Source organism: Fulmarus glacialis, unplaced genomic scaffold (genome assembly GCF_000690835.1).
Source record: "Fulmarus glacialis isolate BGI_N327 unplaced genomic scaffold, ASM69083v1 scaffold5351, whole genome shotgun sequence".
In the NCBI taxonomy this organism is placed as follows: domain Eukaryota; kingdom Metazoa; phylum Chordata; class Aves; order Procellariiformes; family Procellariidae; genus Fulmarus; species Fulmarus glacialis.
Window position 1 is genome coordinate 26,860 of NW_009190752.1, and position 22,942 is coordinate 49,801.

General features: G+C 39.3%; 1 protein-coding gene across 1 annotated transcript in view; it reads right to left on the reverse strand.

Annotated features, from left to right (window-relative positions):
- VRK2 (vaccinia related kinase 2) overlaps window positions 1-22,942 on the reverse strand; it is a 46,368-nt gene that overhangs the window by 1,807 nt on the left and 21,619 nt on the right. Inside the window, exons 7-12 of the mRNA XM_009586392.1 lie at window positions 21,341-21,473; window positions 10,891-11,011; window positions 8,236-8,294; window positions 6,246-6,427; window positions 2,004-2,177; window positions 1,491-1,667 (exon numbers count right to left, since the gene is read on the reverse strand). Coding sequence (XP_009584687.1) covers window positions 1,491-1,667; window positions 2,004-2,177; window positions 6,246-6,427; window positions 8,236-8,294; window positions 10,891-11,011; window positions 21,341-21,473 — 846 coding nt within the window. The remainder of the gene's footprint in view (window positions 1-1,490; window positions 1,668-2,003; window positions 2,178-6,245; window positions 6,428-8,235; window positions 8,295-10,890; window positions 11,012-21,340; window positions 21,474-22,942) is intronic.

Consider the following 22,942-nt stretch of genomic DNA (forward strand, 5'->3'; position numbering starts at 1 on the left):
CTGCCTTTTTTTCCTTCTCCAGTTTCTCATTTGAATATCTTAAATGTTATCTGACATCCATTTTAACTCTCCCCTATTACGCATAATATTCAGTGAGTACCACAGAACTATTCTACATAGATGCAGCATTATTAATCATATTGGAATAGTGGCTTTTCCTTTACAAAGACGAGATCAAAACACAAATATATCTAAATGCTAGACCAGTGATTAGTCCCATTTCTGTAAAAATGTACTTTTCCTTCCTCCCACAAAAAGGAGGGAAACAAATGCCCTAGTTACTCTCCAGTGTCAAGATCTACAATCCATACTGTGTGCTTGCTGTTCAAGTAAACAGGGGAAGTTATACCAGCTCTTTTTTTTCCTTGCATCATGTTGGAAACCTAAATGTGGCTCTCTTTCTATATCTACTTCTTTCTTAGGACTCCAGTAGCATTTACACAAAATATACAGGAGGGAGGAGATTTGGGGGAGAGATTTGCTACCTTTTTTTCTAATACTGTTTACATTCAAGGCCTGGGAAGTAGCACTGGAATATCTTCATATTACAAAATCGTATTTGTTACTTTGAGTTGTTGTTGTGTCAGGACTCCAGAGACTTTTCAGAATCTGTCTACCTTGCTATCAGCCAAAACATCTCCCCAACAATTGTTCTGCTCACCACTTTACTGCCTGATGCTCTCAGGTACAGCTGTGCTTTTTCTGCTTCACTCTCCTAGCTTGTACCAGAGTCTCCAGGCAGTGATCAGCAGACTGCTTGAAGCAAAGAATGTTGGATTAATAATAAAGCTATCTTTAAAGTTGTATTTTTGTGCTTATTAGAAATTGTCCTCATTTATCAAGTTATTTTTCTATATGAAAGAAACAAACAGGGTAGAATCTCTTTGTTAAAATATACTTAAACTCCATAGAAAAGGAGCACAGTATGATTACTAAGATGTAGTTTATTCTGCATTACTTTTCCTAAAACCTTGATGAATTTTTTTCATCAATTTTTTCATGTACAGTTGAAGAGTAAGACTGAATACATTCATTCAACCCTCTTCTGCAGTAATTACCAATAATATTTGAGGTGAGTTAGTTAACTTCTAAAATCCTCAGATTAAAGAGTCAGAATTTAAGAACTTAATTAAGAGTGCTATGAGGTTTTCCACTACGTAGAAAAGGAAACTACTGAAGTAAGTTTCTACAGAGAAAACAACAGGGCCCACAAGGGGAGACTGTCATGTCCCAACACTGCACACTGGTGCAGTGCTCAGTGCACTGCTTTACTACCAAACTATAGAAAAAAATGGAGTGGTAGTTTGTGATAGCAACTATACACAAACTTTTAGTGTTTCTGGCAAACATCTAGTTTGCATACATTTAGCTTAGGGTTTGTTTGTGGTGGTGTGGGTTTGGTTTTTTTTTTTAAACTCTTATTTTTAGAAAAGCTGATCTTTCTTTCACAGGGTGCCATGACTGTTCTAAGGTAAGACCAAAAACCTCACCTTTTGTGGGTGGTCAGGCTCCTGAATCGTACTGTAAAATTTAATTGGTTTCTCTTCAGCCTGGAATTGCCGGCGTGTTACCCGAGCATGGGGCCTGCTTAGGCAGTTATATTCTTCCTCTTTCACCTTGTTTTGCTTCTGTTGCACTGGTTTCAGTGAAGGCTTCGGTAAGTGAACCTGTTGATGTACAGATAGTAATTCTGTATGCTGAAAAGAATTCAGTAACATTCAAAATTATCACAGGTTCCGATACTTGGACCTGTCAGGTTTCAGACAGGTAAGGATAATGCTCTGTTTGCACCTACTCCCTGGGCTTACAAGAAACTCAAGAGTTTTACTTTTGGAATAATATAAGCCATTAAGCATATGCCAACTTCTGGAGTTTATGACACAGCTCCTGGCTTTTTTCAAGCACTTTTCTTCCTTGCCCACCCCAAAAGGTGGACATTGAGCTAACAGAGCAGACAAACTCCCAGGAGATACCATGCATTACTGTAGTGCCCAAATCCTCACCTGCTGAGGCTCTGTTTGGTGAAGCATCCTGTTTAATTTACTTGGCTTTTCTTCATCTTGGAGCTGTTTGCCTGTTACCCCAGTACAGGCTTTGTTTTGACAGGTGTATTCTTCACCTTCCATCTTTTTTTGCTTCTGCTGAACTGGTTTTGGCATAGGCTTTGGTAAGCAAACCTGTTGATGTACAGTGAACAATTTTGTACAGTAAACAAAAAAAAAAGTATTTCAAAGAGAAAAATATTCTGTCTTCAGTACCAAGGACACAGAATGAGAGTAAGCTGTCATCTTTCTCAAAAGAAATGTTTTCAGCATTTTGATTATCAATAAGCATCTTCTTCAAACAGTACAAAGTTAGAGCTATGCTGTATTTGGGAAGTATGCTATAACATAAACTTGAGTTGTACATTTCAAAACATTCACTTATAACCTTTATTGGGAATGATGCCAGTAAGTCACTGTTTGTTTCATGAACAAGTGGAGCCGAATGCATTTCGTATCACTGGATTGAGTCAAATGCAAAACTCTCTGAAGTAAGATAATCACTAAGCCTTCTGACTCAGGTAATCTAATTAAAGAGTTAAGTCTTACATTCTTTTACAGCCTTCTATAATGTAAATGGGGAATACATGGTGAATAGTTGCATGAGTTAATGCAAGTTTTTTCCAGTGCTGCTCTAAGCACTAAGTATCAAATGATGTCTGTTTTTGGCTTTTGTAACTTGGAAGACAAATGCAGCCAAAACACAGGCTGTATGCCACATGCCTTTGGTACTTCTGGCACACTAATAACTCTGTAACTGTAATGTTTGCATATGGTCCTCTATGCAGCAGCTGTATCTGAATATACCAGCTAAAAAAGAAATAATGGGCTGCTTTTTTATACTGCAAATTAAATACACACAGGAGATAGAAATTGCACAAACTAAATACCGTTGAAAGTGCCAGTAGGCATTTCATATATTGTTTAATCCAAAAACCTTTAAGAATATAATCCATAGTTCGGCTCTGTAAAAATTATTAATGTTTAGAAACATAAAGGTGTAACTGTTCTGAGTAACAACTCAAGCCAGTTTCAAACAGTCTACCCCAGGACAAAACACTGTAGATAGCCCTGAGAAATGGAGTTACACAGGTGAGGCTCAGTGCCACACTGACAGTTACCTGAATGCAGGGGCCCAAGCTTTTTTCTCTGCCTCACGGCACCGTACTGCATCATGCAAGAACTGCTAATCTTGTTGACAGCTAACTCTGGTACCTTCACAATGTATACATACCTTAAATGACTACATCACTTTCAAAACAGGACTTAGAGCACTTGTGAAAATATTTATTTTATGTCTAAATATTACCATATTCCACACTAATAAAAATTACAGGTTGGTATTGATGTAATTATTTTTTAATATGAAATCTACAAAATCTAGCAAGTAGTCAGCTGGCCTTACCATACTTCCTTTGGCCCTAATGCTAGCACTTTCACGGTAGGTGAAAAAGCTGAAAATATTTATCCAGTGCCAAAAATTGTGGTAAACAAATTTGAGAATTAACACAATTAATATTTTATCACCTATGTTCGGTGTGCAGTTGAAACAAAGAACCAGGATGTAGCCACTGTTATGCTTTTTATGTCATCTCAAGATTAGATTCAGGTACTATACAGGGAGCTGCATCTTAAAATTCACGTTCTGTAGCAATTCCTCTTCACATCATCTTCAAGGAGCTAGTGTTACAGGATTCCCTTATTGGCACTTAGGGGTGTTTACTGGTCTTCAGAAAGGAATTAGCCCAAGATAACCTCTTTCCTGTGTACCAAACTGGTACAGGTGGAATCAGACAGGTCATCTGGAGTCAGATTCTGCTCATAAGCAAGAAGTGAGGAGACAGTGGATTGTTTGTAGTGGCTCCCACTATTCTTAGGTTGCCTCTTTAATGGCAGAAGTGTTTGGTGAATAAAAGGAGAGGTGGAAAGGGAATGCAGAGGGCCGAGATGAAAAGAGTCAGACCTAGGATAACTACAGACAGTGCCGTGAAGAGATGCAGTGGGAAGTGCCTGCCTGTCATCGAATACTTTGTCAGGACTGTAGCACCATAGTGCACCAGGCCTTGAATATCCTTCACAGCCAATAACCACAGATTGAAAATCGGATTTTCTGAAAATAGCAGTAGATTTAGAGAAAGTTCAGTTATCTGCTCTCTCTACTTGTATTTAAGTGCTCCTTAAGTCCTTTGAATAACCCTAGAAATTTCCTTTCTGCAGCTGTTCTGCAGTGAATATTACAGGAAACTTGCGCATGTAAGCAGAAGAACTGGCTGAAGAAACACAGTCAAGTAAAAAATAGGTGATCATTGGAGCGGTGCTAGCATTCTTACTGTTCCAAGGAGCAAGACACTCAACATGAAAAATTTCTCTGAAGAAGTGATGATAGGTGCCAAGATTTAGTAATATGCAGACACACTCTCCCTCTGATCTTGTTCTTGGCCATCAAAACCAATTCTGCTTAGTCCTACAGCACACAAGTGGTAATAACTGACACTCCTCATTCATGGATTTTTCAGTGGGGTTGTGAACTTGCAAACAGCAAGTGCTACAGCAGCTTTTACAGCCTGGAAGTTCAGGATCATCTTTTATGCCAGTATACTGTCAAGTCTTAGGCCAGGCAACAAGAAGAAAATAGATTTCCTATTCAGTATCTGACACCAAGAAATCAAAGACTCTTGTGAACCAGAGATCCAACAGGATCAGCTGGAGATCAGTTAACAGCTATCTGATATTTCAATTCAGTTCAGAAAATAGTACAAACTTAAAAAAAAGCTTCTCAAATTAGTGAGGACGAAGTGGTCACCATCGTGGCAAGAGAAATACTGTCACTGAAATAGCTTTTGGGTTTGTTAAAAGAAAAAAAGTGATAGAAACAGAAAAGTCAATAAAATTGCTAAAATAAGTATCTGTAATTACCAAGATCAAAACCCAGTGCCTTTTTATTAAACATGAACTTTTGTTCTGCCTTCCATAATACGTAAATAGTGCTGACAATTGGTTTGTGAGGCACTTGCTACAATAAAATGTAATTGTATCATGAGAGAAAGGTGACAATCAGGAGATCATGAAAAAATTACATATTCTCACTAGTGGTTAATTAGCCATGCAAAACCCCCTCAAACAGATATTCTCTTCTATTAGGAATGATTACTATGCAGGCCTACAGATGTCAATACCACAGTCATTCAAATACTTCTTTCCCTACTAATTGAAGGTTGTAAAGCTCTGGTGCCAAGGTTTTGCTTCCAAAGAGCTAATTTATGACTAGAAGGATATTTTATGTCTTCAGTTGCAGCAGCTACAAAACTCAGCAAATCAGAACCATCTGTGCACTGATACTTGAATCACCATTCATCTAGCAGCCTATCAGTCACATTAGTTTGCATCCTGCATTCTTGGCTCACGTACACTTGTGATGGTCCAAAGTTCACCAGAAATATTAAAAATGAATGGTACCCTGACCCTGCCTTATTGCACACGCATCAGAGACAGAAACAGGGCTTTTGCATACGGGGAGTTTCAAGGCAGAGGTATGATGGGACTGACATTTCACAGCAAGTCCAGTTAAGACTGCTAATTACCTCAATCTCCACTTATTAAAACATGGTTTTATTAACTGTATAGTTTCAGACTTAAAAGTACAAAAGGAAAATACAACACGATAGCTGTCAGTTTTAAAATTCTGTGTTAGTGCATCACATAGCACTGCATACCAATAACACAGTTAAATCCCAGAATAATACCTCCTCCACATTAGTGGCTGCAGGAGTATAGAGGCAAATGACAGAGAACAGTTTGAAAGCGAGAAAATGAATTAAATGCTTTCACTAATAAAGGTAACTTTGCTTTTAATCTGGAACGAAGGAAAAACCTGGCATTCGGGCTTGTCTTCAAGATATTAGTGAACAAAGTCCTTGACTTCCCCATTATCCTGAAAGTAAATCATTCTCCACAGACCTACTGCTTTGAAGTGAGAGGCTGTAGGTCAAAAGGGCTCATGACAGTTCTTCCTCCTTAAGGGCTGACATCCCACTTTTTAGCAAAGCCAGGGGAAACAGGAATTAACAAACATGGTGTATTTAAGGCAAAAGAACTGCTGTGTCAGTCTCATTTTGAGATCTTAAACTATTTCCTCTTCTACAAAAGAAAAGGCAATAATCAAGCAGGAGATGTCAGAAATAATCCCAGAGCTGACTGACTTACTCTTGACACTTTAGCAGCACAGTGATTTTGCGTGCATACTGCAGCGGAAAATTCCAGAGGGCCATCGTAGCAAGTTCCACTTGACTTTAGTCCATCCAGCAGGATTTTCTTGAGCACTTGATACTTTGGCTTCTCATCATAAGCTAAGCCAGCAACACATGCCAAAAATGTGGATATTTCACCTGTAGAGCATATTTTAATGAAAATTTCACTTGGTGTAGACCTAGAACTTCAGAAAGAATTTAATTCCAAAACGGATGCCAATCCTACATTGCCAAACAAGATGATACAATTTCAGCTGAAGACACACTCAAAACACAGAACTGACAATATCTTGTCTTTTCAAGATGAGAAAAGGAAAAGACAAACTTGGTTAAACAAGCTAACACTCAAGTGCTATGTCTTGTTATGCACATGCACTAATTCATATAGTACTGAAAGCTATCTAAGTATAAAAATTAATCAAAATACTTTATTGACAAATACTGATAGTTCTGTGCAAAAGGGAAGTATTTTATATTTGATAGATCATAATACCCCTTTAAATATTAACTACTCTCAACAACACTTTTAATCTGCATAGATATTATACTTTGAATGCTTTGGAAAAAAGCAACATTTTTTTTTCCTTCTAATACTTGGACAAATACTGGTTTTGAGATTGCATCCTAAAACAGTCTAACAGCAGCCCTATTTTGCTATCATTATTGAGCGGTTCTAGAAACAGGGAAACCACTGAATGGGCAGAAATAATGCTATTAGGAAAAACATATGGGGAGGATCAAACTTTTCTTTCAGTTGAAGACCCAAGTGTATCCTAAAACCGGAGTACTACACCAGATATTAGCATCTGGTAAAATCCCAGAAGTAAAGATTTACTAAATATGTATACACATCATGAATAATTTTATGTAATATATGATGCATTCTAATAATTCAAATACAGAAATGTTATGAAAATAAGTAAATAAATCAAAAACAGATACTGATTTTTGAAGGACGTTTGTTGTTTTCCCTGGGTTACTTTTGTATTTCAGTGAAGGAAGAAACATATGACAAAACAAACTGTCCATTCATTTGCTTTTTCAAACTCTGAATACTAAGCAACAAACCTTTTGTAGACAGTTGCTTACTATTTCCATACTAACAGCTACTTCTATTTCTAAGATAGTCACTGCTTCCTAACACCTTGGATTACATATGGCTAAGATCCCTTATGTCACTCTATGGCATACATCACAGATGAGACCGATCAAGATTTTTGTACTACCACACACCAGGGTTGAAAATTTAGCCCTTAACGTCTATATCATCTGTTTAGTACGTGGTTATGGTATAATGCAGGAAAGCAGCAGAAAAAAGAGTTCCTGCAACAAAAGCATTAAGTATCCTGTATCAGTAAGCATCAAGAATCATTTATTGCAGAGTGACCGGCATTTGACAGCATCCAGAAATTTACCTTCTCCCCTCGCAGTAAACAAGCCTTTGAGCTAAAAATGCTTAAAAAATATAAAAGCTTGTACATGAAGGGCCTGATCCAGTTCCACTGAAGTCAGAAATACCAGTTCAATTAAATTGCACCCTGAATTAATGAGCGTGACGTATAATCTAACAATGAGTATTACATAACTACTGTGTCATCAGCTAACTACAGATATTGCAGGCTGAATTCTTCTGTTGGATGGGTATCTCTAAGCGTGGTTCACGCAGGCTTGATTTCAAGGGGTCGATTCAAGGATGAGTTCTCCTTGCACACTATAGTTTGCCCTAAGACCAGTGCCTGGTAATACTGCATGGACTCAGGCCTGGTGAAGGCATCTACCTTAAGGTGCAGAAACTTAGCAACTACATTTAAGATTTTAAATAGAAGGCTTTGTTAAATTTGCGTCACTTTTAGTTTTATACTGCTTCCCCCAAATAGACTAAGAGATTTAAGTATTTTTTGTAACAGACTAAAGAGTTATATGGTACATACTACAAGCACACTTACTACAGCTGCTTCCAGAAGAACCCCATTCCATCACTGAATCTGGGAGCTCATCCATAAGTCTGAAACAACATGAGAGTGCAACAATTTAATGTGGTTTTGGAGCAGGTGATTCTTCATTTGGGATTTAGGAAGACAGCAAGTCTCAATTCCAAAGGGAGTGGACCTCCGGGATAGCTAATGATTCACAGTACTGCTTTTAAAACAAAATCTCCTCTTACCAGCTATATTTTTAACTCTTTGGAGACTGCTGACTTCAGCAAGACCAGGCTTACAGCTAAGACTGCACTTTAACATTAATTTTTTCTTTGCAGATGTTTTAAGCTTTCTAGAAAGAAAAAGAAAAATCCTTTGAGCTGAAATGGCTTGTTCTGATTTCAGCTTAATGATATTAATATTTGTATTTTGGAATTTAAGAAGCAGTTCTGGTCTGCCTACTAGCCATTTAACATCAGGTTCTTTCTGCCATGTAGCTCCCAGGCAGCTGGGTGATGGCTGTCAAAATTACAAACAGACACAGCAGGGACAAAAGGGGAGAGGGAGGTTAAACGACCTTAAGTCCCATGCACTTCATAAACTGAAGGGCAGGGCCACAGATGTACTTCCTATCCATCCAGAAACAGAAATAGCAAAGGAGCTCAGAATCAATCACACCCTAAAAACGGATGAATAATACCAGCTCTCATCTTTGTGCAGGCATGAACCAGGATGATCTCCCAACACCTGTAGGAACCTGCAGCTGCACAAGCCCCCTTGCCCTGAGTAAGTGAAATCTGTTACTTCAGTCCAGCTGTTAATACTGTTAAGGGATCCCTTTTTTGTCTTCGTTTGTTTAAAGGAGCCATAAAGGTCCACCAATCAGTAACAGGATGTGTTCCCAAACGCATAAAGTTGGGGTACATAGGCTAATAACCTTCAAATCAGTAATCTATTGTTTAGTATCAGAAATAGGGGTTTCAATTTTGGGGAAATGAAACGCTTAAACATAAGCATTTTCCTGTAATCTAGCTTAAATTCTAATTCAAATGGAGCCTCCCCTCTAATTATGGCATGGCATGAACATTTCTAAACTCAAATACACCAGCAGTCCTTAAATATCCCCTTACCAATGCCCAAAGCTTTGGCACAGTTGCCTCATCGCCCCAGCATTACTAGGAGGAAAGACTAAGAACCTGTAGTGAAGGGATGAGAGGATGAGACAACTGGTGAACAACAGTGTTTGAGGCCCTGCTCTGGCTCCTGCCTTTCAACTGCACCCCACCTTCCAGGCCCAGCCCCTTCTTCCTCACCGTCACCAGATTCTGCAGCAAAGGACTGGCAAGCTCAGAAGTGATTCGACTGTGCTGCTTAACGTACTTATTAACTTATAAGCAACTGGATACACACATATATATCCAGATACCTATTTCTGGCCTTTGAAAACAGTATAGGCACTGAAAATTTAGATAAATAAAAGGGGATGACCTGGGCAAGTTACCTAATACCAAGAACGTAATTGATTAGACTAATAGGATATTTCAGATAAATGGAATCTCTGTCATTTTCCGTGTGTTTCTTCTAAGCATCTGCTTGATTGGCATCCTGAAAATGGTAGCAATCTAAGGGTTAACCGCAAGGGAAAAATTAGTGAAGCAGCTTGATTGATTAAATTGATTTAACATTGAATTGTATAAATGTTACCTTGCAGGGGGTTGTGTAATGATCAGAACTTCTAAAGGAGAAATATTAAACATAACATACGATGTCAACATTTACAGATGCAATCTGTATTATCCACAGTCTGCAGGCTAACCTTTTTCTCTGTTGAGAGCCGATGCCACACTGAATTTGCAGATTGATTTCTGTGGATCAGCTATCCCTATTGTGTACCTCTGTTGTGACTTGCCCTACTTAAAAGTTTGCTGCCTTCTCCAATTGTGATGTTACATTTATGGGTAACTACTCTTCTGTATAGCCTTCTACAGGCTACACTGTACCACATGCAATTAACTCTCTCAAGTCCCAACTGTGAAAGCAGAGAAAGAAAACACTAATACACTCTCTTGTTTTAGTAAGCTCTAAATGAGTCATGCTGGGAAAAAGGAAAGATTTTAATCAAGTTCTTTAGTATTTCGGTATTTAATTGTTTGTAACGGCAGTAGGCTTATATAACACTAAAAACCTACACAAAAACATCTGAAAAATAGTATCATATAGAAAGTAAAATAAATTGAATGCACATGTGGAAAAACTTCCAAGAGATGTTTGTACTATAGTCTCTACAAAGCACCCATGAAGTTTAACGGAAACACACAACAACCTTCTGTGTGCGCAGTAAGGCCTGCACTAATTCACAAATGTTTTCTTTAAAAAAGAGTATTAAAAAATACACAGCAGACAAAATGACTGTGTATTGTGCATTTGAATTTATCATATCTCTACAGCAGTACATACATAAACATGGGGAAGAGGGTATACATGCAGATAGAGTTCACATTTTTAACTGCTTCTAACATCTCTCAATGAAGGAAAATTGTTTTAGCTTTCTCGTGAGGTGCTATTCTACAGGATGTAAAGCTGTCTTTTTCAGACCTGTTTTCTTAAGTGATGAGGACGTTGCGGGTTTCTAGGGTGGTATGCGTGTGTGCATTGTGTACGTGTGTGTTGTTTTATTTTTACTTTGTTTTCGCAGTCTGGACAGCTACAGGGTCCTTCAGGTTCTGTTCCCAGGGTAGCTTCCCACATAACCATTGCAGCATGCAGTAGCCAAGGATTTCAAGGTCACCTCGTCTGGATGGGGCTAAAATGTGGGGAGAGGGGGAAGAGGGAAGAGGAAAAAGAAAAAAAAAAAAGATGAAGAATAAGAACCTCTTCTTAGGAAACAGAAAAGACTTTGATTGAACTAGTGTTCATGAAATATGAAAAAGCCAAATGGGCAAAGTGTTTTGTTTATTCAGCTGTATTAGACCTAAAACGAATGCCCCGGCATTTGGCCACAGTCCACAGACAGGCAGTGACTTGTTACTGTTGAAGTAAGGGTCAGTTTCCTCACCTCCTCCAACTTCATCCTTCCTCAGTCTGGCCTGTCACATGGACTTGATCCCCATGGCCTCTGACATGATCCAGACAGCCCATAACGGAGTACCAACACTTTCTCAAAGAGCCAAGCAGTAAAACAAAGAAATAAATGTCTGCTGCTAAATTGCTAACACATGTTCCAGGAAGTCCATGGGGTCCACATTGGTCATGCAGGGACCCTGTGAGTGCAGACTAAACACTGATGGCCTTTCCTGTTCTCCTACAGAGCTATTTGAACTTGGAAGATATGACAAAACTGCCATCTAGTGTACATTTACACACCAAAGTTGCCTGCTTACAAGTACCATGAACTGTTTGTTTAGAGAGTCATAGCAAAAGCGAAAATACACTTGCTGTTTAGCAAGTCCTGCGTAAACTTACCACTTCTGCTTCCAAAAAGGAAATTGTTTCAGGAACAATTTTCTCTCACCCTGCACACCCCAAACAGATACGCTAACTACAGAATACAAATACAGTAGATATAATTCAATCAAAAATTAACCCCATCCCCAAACATCTTCTATGCAGAAAAACAGGTAACTGAAGTTAATCTACAGATTGACTTTTCCAAGAGAAAGAGGAAAAAAAAAGTGCAGTACTAATAGAATTGCTATTGCTTGCTGCTATTCAGAGGAAATCAAACTTGAAAAAACTGAACAAGCAGAATTGCTGCAATATTTCTTTGTACACATTTGACTTGCAGCCTATAGTTTGCAAGTCAAGACCGCATGGAATCTGCAAAAACAGAAACAGTTAATCGTTATTAAAGAAAGACAGTGTAGAAGTTAAATTTATGCTTTTCCAGAATGAATTTGAACTTTCCAGGAATGAAAGATTTCGGGTTTGTTCAGTACTTTTTGTCTACCGTAAAGACTAGTAGTTGAGCATAGTGCTGTTAATCCAGCTGTAAACAGATATCGTATTTTATGGGCCTTCATTAAATAAATTCCAGAAAGTCACTCAGCAAACTTATCTTTTAATTTAAAAAGTCATCTGCTAAAAGCTACGGTGGCAACACATCATAACTGTTTCTTGTTACCATACACACATTATTGTAAAAGCAGAAGATTAGTTCTTATACATTCTCTATCTTAACTGCTATTAGACTATGGGATTATTAAAGGCCCTTCAATCTAACAGAATGCTACACTATCCCTTGGGTGTCGTTTATTTTCTGCACTAGATTCAGCAACGTCCTAATGCAAGACTTGGCTCTCATATTAAAATAAAAACACAATCTCTACCACTTGCTGTTCTGTAGTGATTTCTTCAGCCATAAATCTCCTGTTAACTGTGGAAACAATTCCATTCATACACATGTGTTCACAACTCCTTTTTCCATTATGGCAATTCCAGATTATAACCATATAAGCCAGCATTTTTGATTGCAGATCCTCTAATTTTCACACAATGCTTTTCTGGCACCTGCTTGTGTAAGATGGGCTACAGAAAGTGGCTTTTTGAGAAAAATTGTCAAAATTACAATGGGCCACTTTTTTCCACTGAAGGACTAATTGATATGAATCCGTAAATAATGCTAAGTCAATTAGATTTCAGAAGCTAACCTAAGATAACTCGTTTTCTGACAAAACAGTCCCCAGAGAGTAAAGTTTACTTCACAGTTAGCAGTTTGGCCATGACTAATTACCTTCTCACTCACATGCAGATCTTCCAGCCATTTCCTGACTAACACTAGGGCAAAACCATCACAAATAGGGAGATGTGTGCAAGTAAGACTTTACCAATACCTTCCTAAAGCCACAGTAGTCAGCTAGGGGGGAAAAAAAAAGGTACACGAAACTAAGCCATACATCACTAAAAAATAAAAGGGGAAATGTTTTACAGAGAGATGGTAAACTTACGTATCACTATCTCCCAGGTCACTGCAAGTGTTACTACATAAAGACATTCACATGTGTTTTTCATAGAACCACATGAAAATGTCAACGTTTGATTATTTGACTGTACCAGCTTCTTCTTTCTCTCTGCTCCTTTGTCAGCTCGCTATTAGAGATGCTAACTTCCTCAACTTTTTAAATCATTTAGATCCTTATAAAAAAAGTATTCAACTAACTAATCTTTAATGAATTAATATTATCTATGAACAATGAAATAATTAGATTTTCACCCCAAATAAAGTACTAATACATACATTTCAACTATATGTTTACTTGAAAAAATAAATCTGCTAATATAATTGGGGATTACAAGAATCTTGATAAACATCAACTGAGAGAAGTCAATCTGGCTTCATTTTAAATGTGAAACCATGCAAAAATAAAACAATTCTGCTTGATAACTTGTCACTGTTACAGAGTATACATTCAAAATAGTACTTATTTAAATCAAATTCTCTTACTTCTCTGTAGACTAAAAACTTGTTGGGTTTGGGGTTTTTTTTCCCCTTTCTTTTTAATAGATATTTGATTTCTGCTTTTCTATTAGCCAGGAATTTTTTTACTATTATTTTAGTCTCATATGAAATACTATTTAATGGGAACATGTTGGCGATATTTTATTTCATAATATTTTTATAGTTTAATTTTTTAATTTGAAGATTTAAGGCCTGATTCTGTCCTCACTCCGGCCAAGATAAATCAGGAACAACTCCACTGAAGTTAATTCATTAACAACCATGTCAATGAAATCAGAGTCAGGCCACAAGAAGTTTTATATACATCACAAACATATACTCAACATGCAGGCACGGGGTTCAAACGATAACTCACAATAACATAACTGAACCAATTCACCCTGAGAAGAAAATATATTATGTATCTCTGTATACTGGATTTGGCAGCTGAGCCCTAATTTATATTCAGATTACTATTTCAAAATAGATCATAAATGATATCACACCAGCCACAATATGCTCTCAAAACTACACTGCTCCCAAGAACGCATCTGAAACCCCTGTAAAAATGGGAATTTTCCTCTATGGCCCTTAGTAAGCTAACTTTCTCAAGCTTTTTGTATAGATCTAGGACGCTAACGAGTGACAGATGAAATGTTCTTCTATTATTTTTAATTAGCACTGTTACATTATAATTTCACCATTAGTGTTTCTTTAGATTGGAAGTTTTTCATAACAAGGATCATTTTAGTTGCTCATATTGCATCTACATGCAGTGGAACCTCCAATTCTCTCTGGCATTTCAGCATACAAATTCATGTTAATTCACAAACAAATATAACTCATATCATCACCATTAATCCAAAAGCCCATAAAGGAAAGGAGTGTTAACATGACCATGGAGAAATATAATTATGTTAAAAATGTATCATCACAATAAAATAAATGAACTAAAAGTGATATAACTTTTTAACTCAAGGTTGAGATGATAATAAAAAAAAGACACATACAAGACTTGTCAAAAATGAGTGCCTATATTAGGAGCAGGAGAAAGGAAAAGACCGAAAAAAGCTAATAATGAAGCATTGCTTCCCCAAGGTACTGGTCAGCCTGAGGAGTTCACTGCAGCAGGATAGTGACTAACTGAATAGAGTGAGTGGCTACAGGGGAAAGGTTGGATAAATATAGTTAAATTTTAAAAGTTCGATAAATTTTAATGTTTGGAGGCCATTCTGTACAGAGTTATCCAGTCTCAGGCAGGGCAACTGCCAGCAGGGGCTGGGAACAATCCGTCCTCCCCTCACGTACAGTTCTGCACCGTTAGCTTGGCACATTGCTGAAGTACTCACTGACAATAACCACCACCATAGAATGCTGCAAAGAAAAACAAATCCAGTGCAAACACGGTGTTACCACAAAGGGACTACAACCCTTCCAGAGAACTCAGTCTGGGACATGGCAATGAGCAACTTCTCCTGTGCCAGCTATGGTCTCTCCTAAACTCCGATCCGACAGCTATACACTCAACTGGTCATACGGCTGATCGGCACGAAACCTACTGCAGAGCTGGCAGGAGTTCCCGCAGTTGTTCACAGGGAGGATACAACCGTGACTCCCCAGCACCGACCTCGCCTTGGGCGGACACAGAGGTGCTGTGCTGACAATATCAGCCTCACAGTCCTGAGGGCTCACGTCCTCTCAAAGGCAGCATCAAAGCTGGCGACCAGCCTGTGCATCAGCATGTCCTGTCAGTCACGGGATGCAGTCCCAGCATAGTAGTCAGATAACTCGCTTCAAGGCCCACAAAAGCAGCAACACTACTGCTGCTGTCCTGCCATGGCCAAGCTCATGAGCACACTGTGAGCCAGCAGGCCTTGCAGGCCCGAAGTTCCCAAACTGTGATCCTTAAACCTCTTCAAAATAGCAGAGCTGTCCTGGACAATCACAACAGCCTAATGTGCAGATATGTGCACAGCAACCTCCGAACAAGCAGTTACACGTGTCCACTGACGGGCAGGATCTAACTGCAGAGCCACCTGTTTTCGCACTTGCTCTACTGCATCCATAACAGAAGAGTGCAATCAGCAGCAGGATTCTCCTCTAAACATGGACAGACAGTGAATAATCATCAGGATAGGTGGAATGGGATGTGCTAAAAGGAAGAGGGCTGGGGTCCTGATTTGGTGGGGAGAAGTTTATGTAGTGGGAAGGTTGGAAGATGCAAGGGAACTTCACCACGAGACCTGAGTAGGAGATAAAATGGTGGTGGCAAGAGGTGCAGGTACCTGGTCGGAAGTAAAAGGTTCCAAGCTTGCAGTAAGGAGAACATGTGGCAGGAGAGTGGGGACAGGAAGTTTTACTCTTCTTTCACATCTGTGTGGCAAAAAAAAAAAAATCACAAAGGTAAGGGGCTGACAAGCAGCTGTGAGATTCACTAACTTTTTGAATTCCTGGTGTAGAGAACGAGAGCCAAAATTAAGCAGCCAATTCCCAGCCACACTCATCAGTTGTGCTAGAAAGTTGTGATGCTCATTATCTTATTTTTGCTGCTTCTGGACATTCTTGGCAGGACAGAATAAGCTTACAGAGGTGTTTATAGGAACCTATTCAATCTTCTCCTTGCTAAAGCCCGACTCTTCTTTTGCTTAAAATGACCTCCTGCTCCCTCTTCTGCTGGGCACACATTTCTAATCCAACACTCAGAAACAAAAACTTCTTTTTATTTATTTCACACTGCAAAGTTCCACCCATTTTTCACCAGACCGGTTATATTTTCCTTTTATTTTTAGGATTTACAGTTTGTCCTGCACACTGTCTTTGGGAAACACATACCAAACTGCAGCAAATCAATAATTCATTTGACCGACAAAAAAAATCCAGCAGGCTCCTTCTGACTCCTAACTATACATGGACAGACGCCAAATAAACCCCTTGATCCAGAGCCATTTAGTGCTCTGCTCTCTGGAAGCCACGCGGGCTCAGAAGGAATATGTTTCCAGGCACAGGTGTTTATATTCTTGCACATCCTTCCCCACAAAATGAACCCTGCATATATTCTAGTCAACCCCTGCATGTAAAAGAAAAGGAAAAATGGACAAGCACTGAGCGATGTTTTTAATATCAAACAGCAACAGTTCTGTCAGACCAGTGGGGAAAATAAGAACAACTGCATGCGGGCTTAGAAGGAATATGTTTCCAGGCACAGGTGTTTATATTCTTGCACATCCTTCCCCACAAAATGAACCCTGCATATATTCTAGTCAACCCCTGCATGTAAAAGAAAAGGAAAAATGGACAAGCACTGAGCGATGTTTTTAATATCAAACAGCAACAGTTCTGTCAGACCAGTGGGGAAAATAAGAACAACTGCAGAGCTTTCCCGACAATCAGCCCGACACCTGCATTGCCCTGTACAAACACGGTGTACGAGCATTCGGATGGACCTCAAGGAGCGCATGTTGCAATAACCCAATGTGAGGGGCACAAAGAACCGGCTAAAATATGGCACCAAACATAGCTGCAACTGCCTTCCCCAACACAGGAGATGAAAATAAACACACTTTTGCTCGATGAAACCAGCTCAGAAAAAATGTATTCACCAGCTACAAAAAAGTGACAAGCAGTGGGCCTAACTGAGGAAAACATCATCAGACACTCTATTTACCCTTAAGCTTGTCAAAAGTCACTACTACTGTCTTAAGCAGCTTTTACTATTCCAGATGTAGTTATAAGTTCTGCAAGGATTTCAGTAGGCCACCTACCCAATGCGAGAGATGGCAAAACCAGTAGTTACTGTGAAATGTTGCTGAAAGGAAGAGGGGAGTTATCTTGAAAGCTACGGCAAACACAAATATATGCTGAAGGGAATTCAACATAGACAGTTCATACTCTTATGTTCATCAATGATAGCAAATTAAAACTGGTCTTACGCACTCAATGCACAGGACTGGAGTATTTAAAAAAAACTCAATATGTTAAGCGCAGTATATCTCCAGAGAAATTAGGTATTGACTGCATGCCTCAGTGAGTAGAAAATCTACAAAAATCCATAGGAGGCATTGATCCAAATATTACTTTTTAACACTAACTATGTAACAATTTTTTAAATGTACACTGGGTGCAGATATAATTCTCTTTAATTATCAATCCACAAACAAAAAGGTAATACTGCTTATATAGTATGGTCTTTAAAAATGAATACAATGAATACACTCAAATACTACACTAAAACTAACAATGCAGTTGTGCCATATGAAATTTGCATCACAATAAAAAGGTTTTAAATTTAAAAACCCCACATGCTGGTTGCAACGAGATCGAGCCACCAAATACAAGGAGTGCTGATGGTGTGGGTCAGATCCTGGGGCAAAGCCCAACTTGGGCCCTGACTTGGTTCAAAGTGAACTCTAGACATAGATAGCAGATGGAACTGAGGTTGCGGTGAATTCTTGCAAATACCCTACAAGTCTGGAAGCCCCAAGCAGCACTGCAGCACAGAAGAGCCAGCCTGTGGGGCCCACACACACTGGGCAGAGCACAGGCAAGCCACGCAAAACTAAAGACAAAACCAGCATGAAGAGGCAAGACACGAGGCAGGGCAGCTGCTCCCAGCCTTTCCCAGCTCAGAGGGAATTCCTCTTCACTTCCAGCAGAAAGTCAAAGCCACCAGCACCATCAGTGTACACCGGCACGCACTAAAGTATGAATCTATGATTCTATGAAAGTAACTTGTTTGAAGGCAGCGATTCGCCATCAGCTGCCACAGGAACAGCACGTCCGACTCAGCGCTTACCAGAGGCTGCCAGAAGAATACGGACTAATTCTACCACACAGAAGTGCTACCACACAGTGGCCGCTGGTAGGAAACGTTCTGGATCTCAGTGGACTGCATAACCTCTACACCTGATGAACTTCACAGAGAGCTTGGGGAATAAATAGGCATGCAGCTGGTTAATCTCTCGATTCAATGAGGGAAACACCAGCGTTGATTTGAATTAGTGGGAAATCGTTGCATGTGATTGGCTTTATGAAAGGAGGTTATCTGCTTTAAGCATTGCCAAGAGGCACTTTGGAAAGCAACAAATTCATAATTTTGTTTTAAGTTTCAGCATGTACCTCAAATCGCTGTATATCTTCAGGTAGGTACTTTATGAATAAAAACAGAGCAAGTCAGAATGTTCTCATTTGTCTAGCTCAATACAGCAATTAGTACTATTCAGGGGTTTTGAGGTTTGAGATATATTTATGTTGCTACATAAACTCAGGAAATGCCCTCTGGAAAGGATCTCATTTATATAAAATAACATTTAAAAATGGGAACTATATTCCAAAAGCACTGAAATAAATATTCCACCCTGAAAAATTGGGTAACACCAGAATGAAGGCTGTCTATGCAGCTTTAATTTGCCAACAGTGAAACAGTCTTCAAGCACTTTTCAGAAGAGCACTCACCTCACTTGGTACGTGAGACTGTGCTGAGACTCAATCACAAGTCGGGAGTACAGGTGATTGTTGAGCAAAGAAGCCCTTTGCCTCGACTGGTAGAAACATCTCCACAACTCTAAACCTCACAACAAGAGATGAGACGAGGGAAACCAGCCGCTGTGTTCTGCCATCTGGACCTGTGCAAATTTCCAACAGAACTCGCTGCAGATGCATATTTTCCCTAGGATGTTGAGAGACCTGCTGCAAATGGGAAACTCTGGTAATTTGACCTTAATGGATTTGGGCTGTTACAAGGTCAGAGCTGAGGCATTCAATGTGAATAGTTTGGATTCTCTGCAACATACCAGATATCACATCATGTTCTGCCAGCTTTTCTGGCAGGAGCATCAGAAAAATCCGTGGATTTTGTTTGCAGCTATTAACAAGCAAGAAATTTTCAAGTGTAAGATGGGGGTAAACTCCCTCAAGCTATCTTTCTGAATGTTTTGTTTTCTGGAGTCCTCCGCTTTTCACCAATTCCATCACGGCTTTAGCTACTTGAGGGGGTAATCTAACCCACAGATTGCAAAAGATAACCATTTAACTCACACTTGCACGTGCACACCCTTTGCCACCCAAGTCTGTAAAATTTCCCTACTCTTTCAGATAAAAGGAATTATCTGTCCTGTAATCACATATCCATCAACAGACACCTGTCCACTAGACAAACTAGCTGCTGTAACTATCCAACCGCCAAATCCCAAATACTCCAGCTTCCACCTGTTCTTCAGACAGCATCCACATCAAATACTAGTACACAGCCACATTGCTCACACTACCAGGAAAAACAGCCAGAGCCAGATCTCCAGAAAATGCACTGAATGCTTGGGAGGGCTAGAAGAGCCTGAAACAGATGCCCTCTTCACCACAAAATATTTTTTAGCAGGTGAAATTGTGCAATTGTCTTAGCGGCAAATACTTGACAGTCTTATTTCATTTTTCCTAATGACCAGAGTTAAACGATTGCAGGTTTTAACAGCGCCGGCAAATTATCAAGACCCTCTACATTACACGGTCAATGGTCCTTTTAATAGAAAAAGCAATAATATACAGTTGTTTGTGCCAACTAAAACTCGTTAGAAAGTATTAGTTTAAGGTAACAGTTCAGCAGCTATTAACAAGCACAAATTTCTACAGTTATCGCTTGTGACACTATGATCCTAGCAAAGCTGGCAGCAGAAAACCATTCCTTTTGTTTTAGAAGATCTTGGGGGTGGGGAGGGGGGAACAGGGGAAAGAAAAGTTGACAAAAACACTGTTTCGTAGCAGGAGTCAAAGTTTTTCAATAATCACCATTTTTTCACTAGCATAACATTAGAATTGACTTTTTGTCTTGCTGACATAGCAACTAAGAAAGTTGTGTTGCATTGACCATATTGATTGTGAACAATGCAGCCATCAGTGGGACTTTGCACCATATATTTTCAATATTGACCTCCCATTCCCTTTTCCATGGCTCTATGGGTCTGCTATTGGATTTGGACTGCAGTGTAATAAACAGCTAAGGTTTAATTAATGGTAAATGAATACAAGACATAGGTTATGACTTTAACTAATTAGGGAATTGTTGAATTAAGTCTGCCTTGGAATGCAAGGCAGTACAATCAATATCCAATAAAAGGACTATGTATGTAATTTACCTGCAAATGTGTTTCCAATACCATCAAAGTGAGTTTAAATAAGTAAGATATATGAAAGGCTACTGGAAAAAGATTTCAAAAAGTTAACACTTTACGGCTTCAAAAAAGGTTTTTCTCCTTGCAGAAGGAATGTCATCTTGAAATATCCTCTCATAACACAGATGGTGACACTCAGACACAGCTCTCCCTAAAGGACAGTGCAGGCTCGAAACATTTTTCCTTGACAAAGCAACATTATCAAATATTGCCTCTGCCTGTCTACGGAGTACAGCAAACACAAACCAGTACTCCCAACATAAACCAATTAAGTTTAATGGCAAGCTCTTCTTATGGCGTCTTGGTCTGCATTCCAGTATCATACGTGCAGCAGCCTTTCAGTTTTAGTCGTGCTGCCCCCCTTCCCCCACCAGCCCTGGAGAAGCGTTCCCAGGTACAAGAAGAGGTCACCACACAAGGGTCTGATCAACCCTGAGCAATCCCCAAGACTACTTCTATTGTATACATCAGCTCACACGGCCTGATTACTCATCCTGTAATCACTCCTCTGAAATAAAAAAAAAAAAAAGAAACATACCTACTCCCTTGTGGGCATCTACGCTGGTAAACTCTATTGTCCCATTATGGCCCTTCCTAGGATTTTCCTGATACTGTTTGTGGTTCCCATTGGGACAATATCTGTAGGAAAGTCCATAATCTGCAAGATAAACCTGGAAGACATGAACAGACAAATGAATAATGCTTTTGTCCTTTGAAAGTATAACCTTTATAATTAAGTCTTAAGAAACTGATAGGTTAAGGACAGCCTTAGATCTAAATTTTATTAAACCAAATGGTGCCTCAGGATAAAATATGTACAACTGGGGGCTATAACAGCTGCCCTCCCCATTTAAATCCTTCCACTGCTATACTCTTATTTCAGAGTCGAGCAGAATTTCAGTCTTTTTATTTTGTTCCTAAGCTCTCTCCTCTCCAGGTGGGCATCTAGACATCATAAACTGCAATATGCCTTTTATGTATCCTCACGTTGCTTATGGGACCCCTTCCTGTCTTTACTTAAACAGGCACATACACACCCCTGTTCAAATTTTCCATCAGCTGAGACCGTACAATTTCATAACGGTGGTGCAACTTAAAAGCCAGAGGAAGTGAGAGGCAGCAGCTTCCCCCAGCTGGACTGGACATAGGGCTCCAGCACTAACAGAGACCGTGACCACAGGGCTGCTGGGCATTAGCCTAACTGTAATCTCATCTTTTTCAATGTCACTGTCAGTAACGTCATACTGGCAACAACTATTTAAACATAAAGTGTAAGATAAAAGAAAGCAAAACAAACTAGGCCCCCCCAACCCAGAAAGCACTCTCAGTAAATCACTCCTGAATTTAAAATAAATTTTAAAAAGGCACAGAGCCAGACTTCACTCTAAGTTACTCTGAAGCAAATCCATGGAGCTAAATCAGTGTAAGAGAAAAAAATTGGGGCTCCCACTGTCTATATTGCAGCAAGCTCATGCATTCTGCCACATTTACCTTTCCATCCTAGCACAGGTGATTCTTTTTTTCCCCACGATGCTTCACTATAGCTACCTAAATAACCAGAGGGAGGAAGCCCCACAGTTCTGAACGACATATCTAGGAGATGCACTTGCATATTCTTGGGACTTAACTGCAAAAGTATTAACTGACTTTAAACTTAGTCTTGGTCACTTTTATGGTATTTGAAGCTGAAAACAGAACAGCTCAGGAGAGCTGAATTTTACTTTCTGTTCTGCTGCTGCCTGTCAAGACAAACCCAAACATGCCATCTGGCTCCTATGCCTCTATTTCTACATAGTGCACTCAGTACCGCATCCATGTCAATTCTGCCACTCACATAATTTAGATTAAGGGCACAAGTCCACTCTATGAAGTTCAGATTAACATGTTCTACCCTCCAACAGGGGTGGACTTAATACATGCACATGGTCAATTACTGCAGTGCAGCTGACAAGCAGTAACTTGTTGAAAGCAGCTGGAATTTAATCACAATCTGTCCACCTCACAATATCCCATAGGTTATTTTCTCACTCTGTCATTTTCACACTCCCACCTGGCCTTTGCCCCTTACATTGACCAGTTCTCACATTAGGTAATTGCTTTTTTATAAATATCCAAGTATAGCACTTTCACTTAAAAAAAA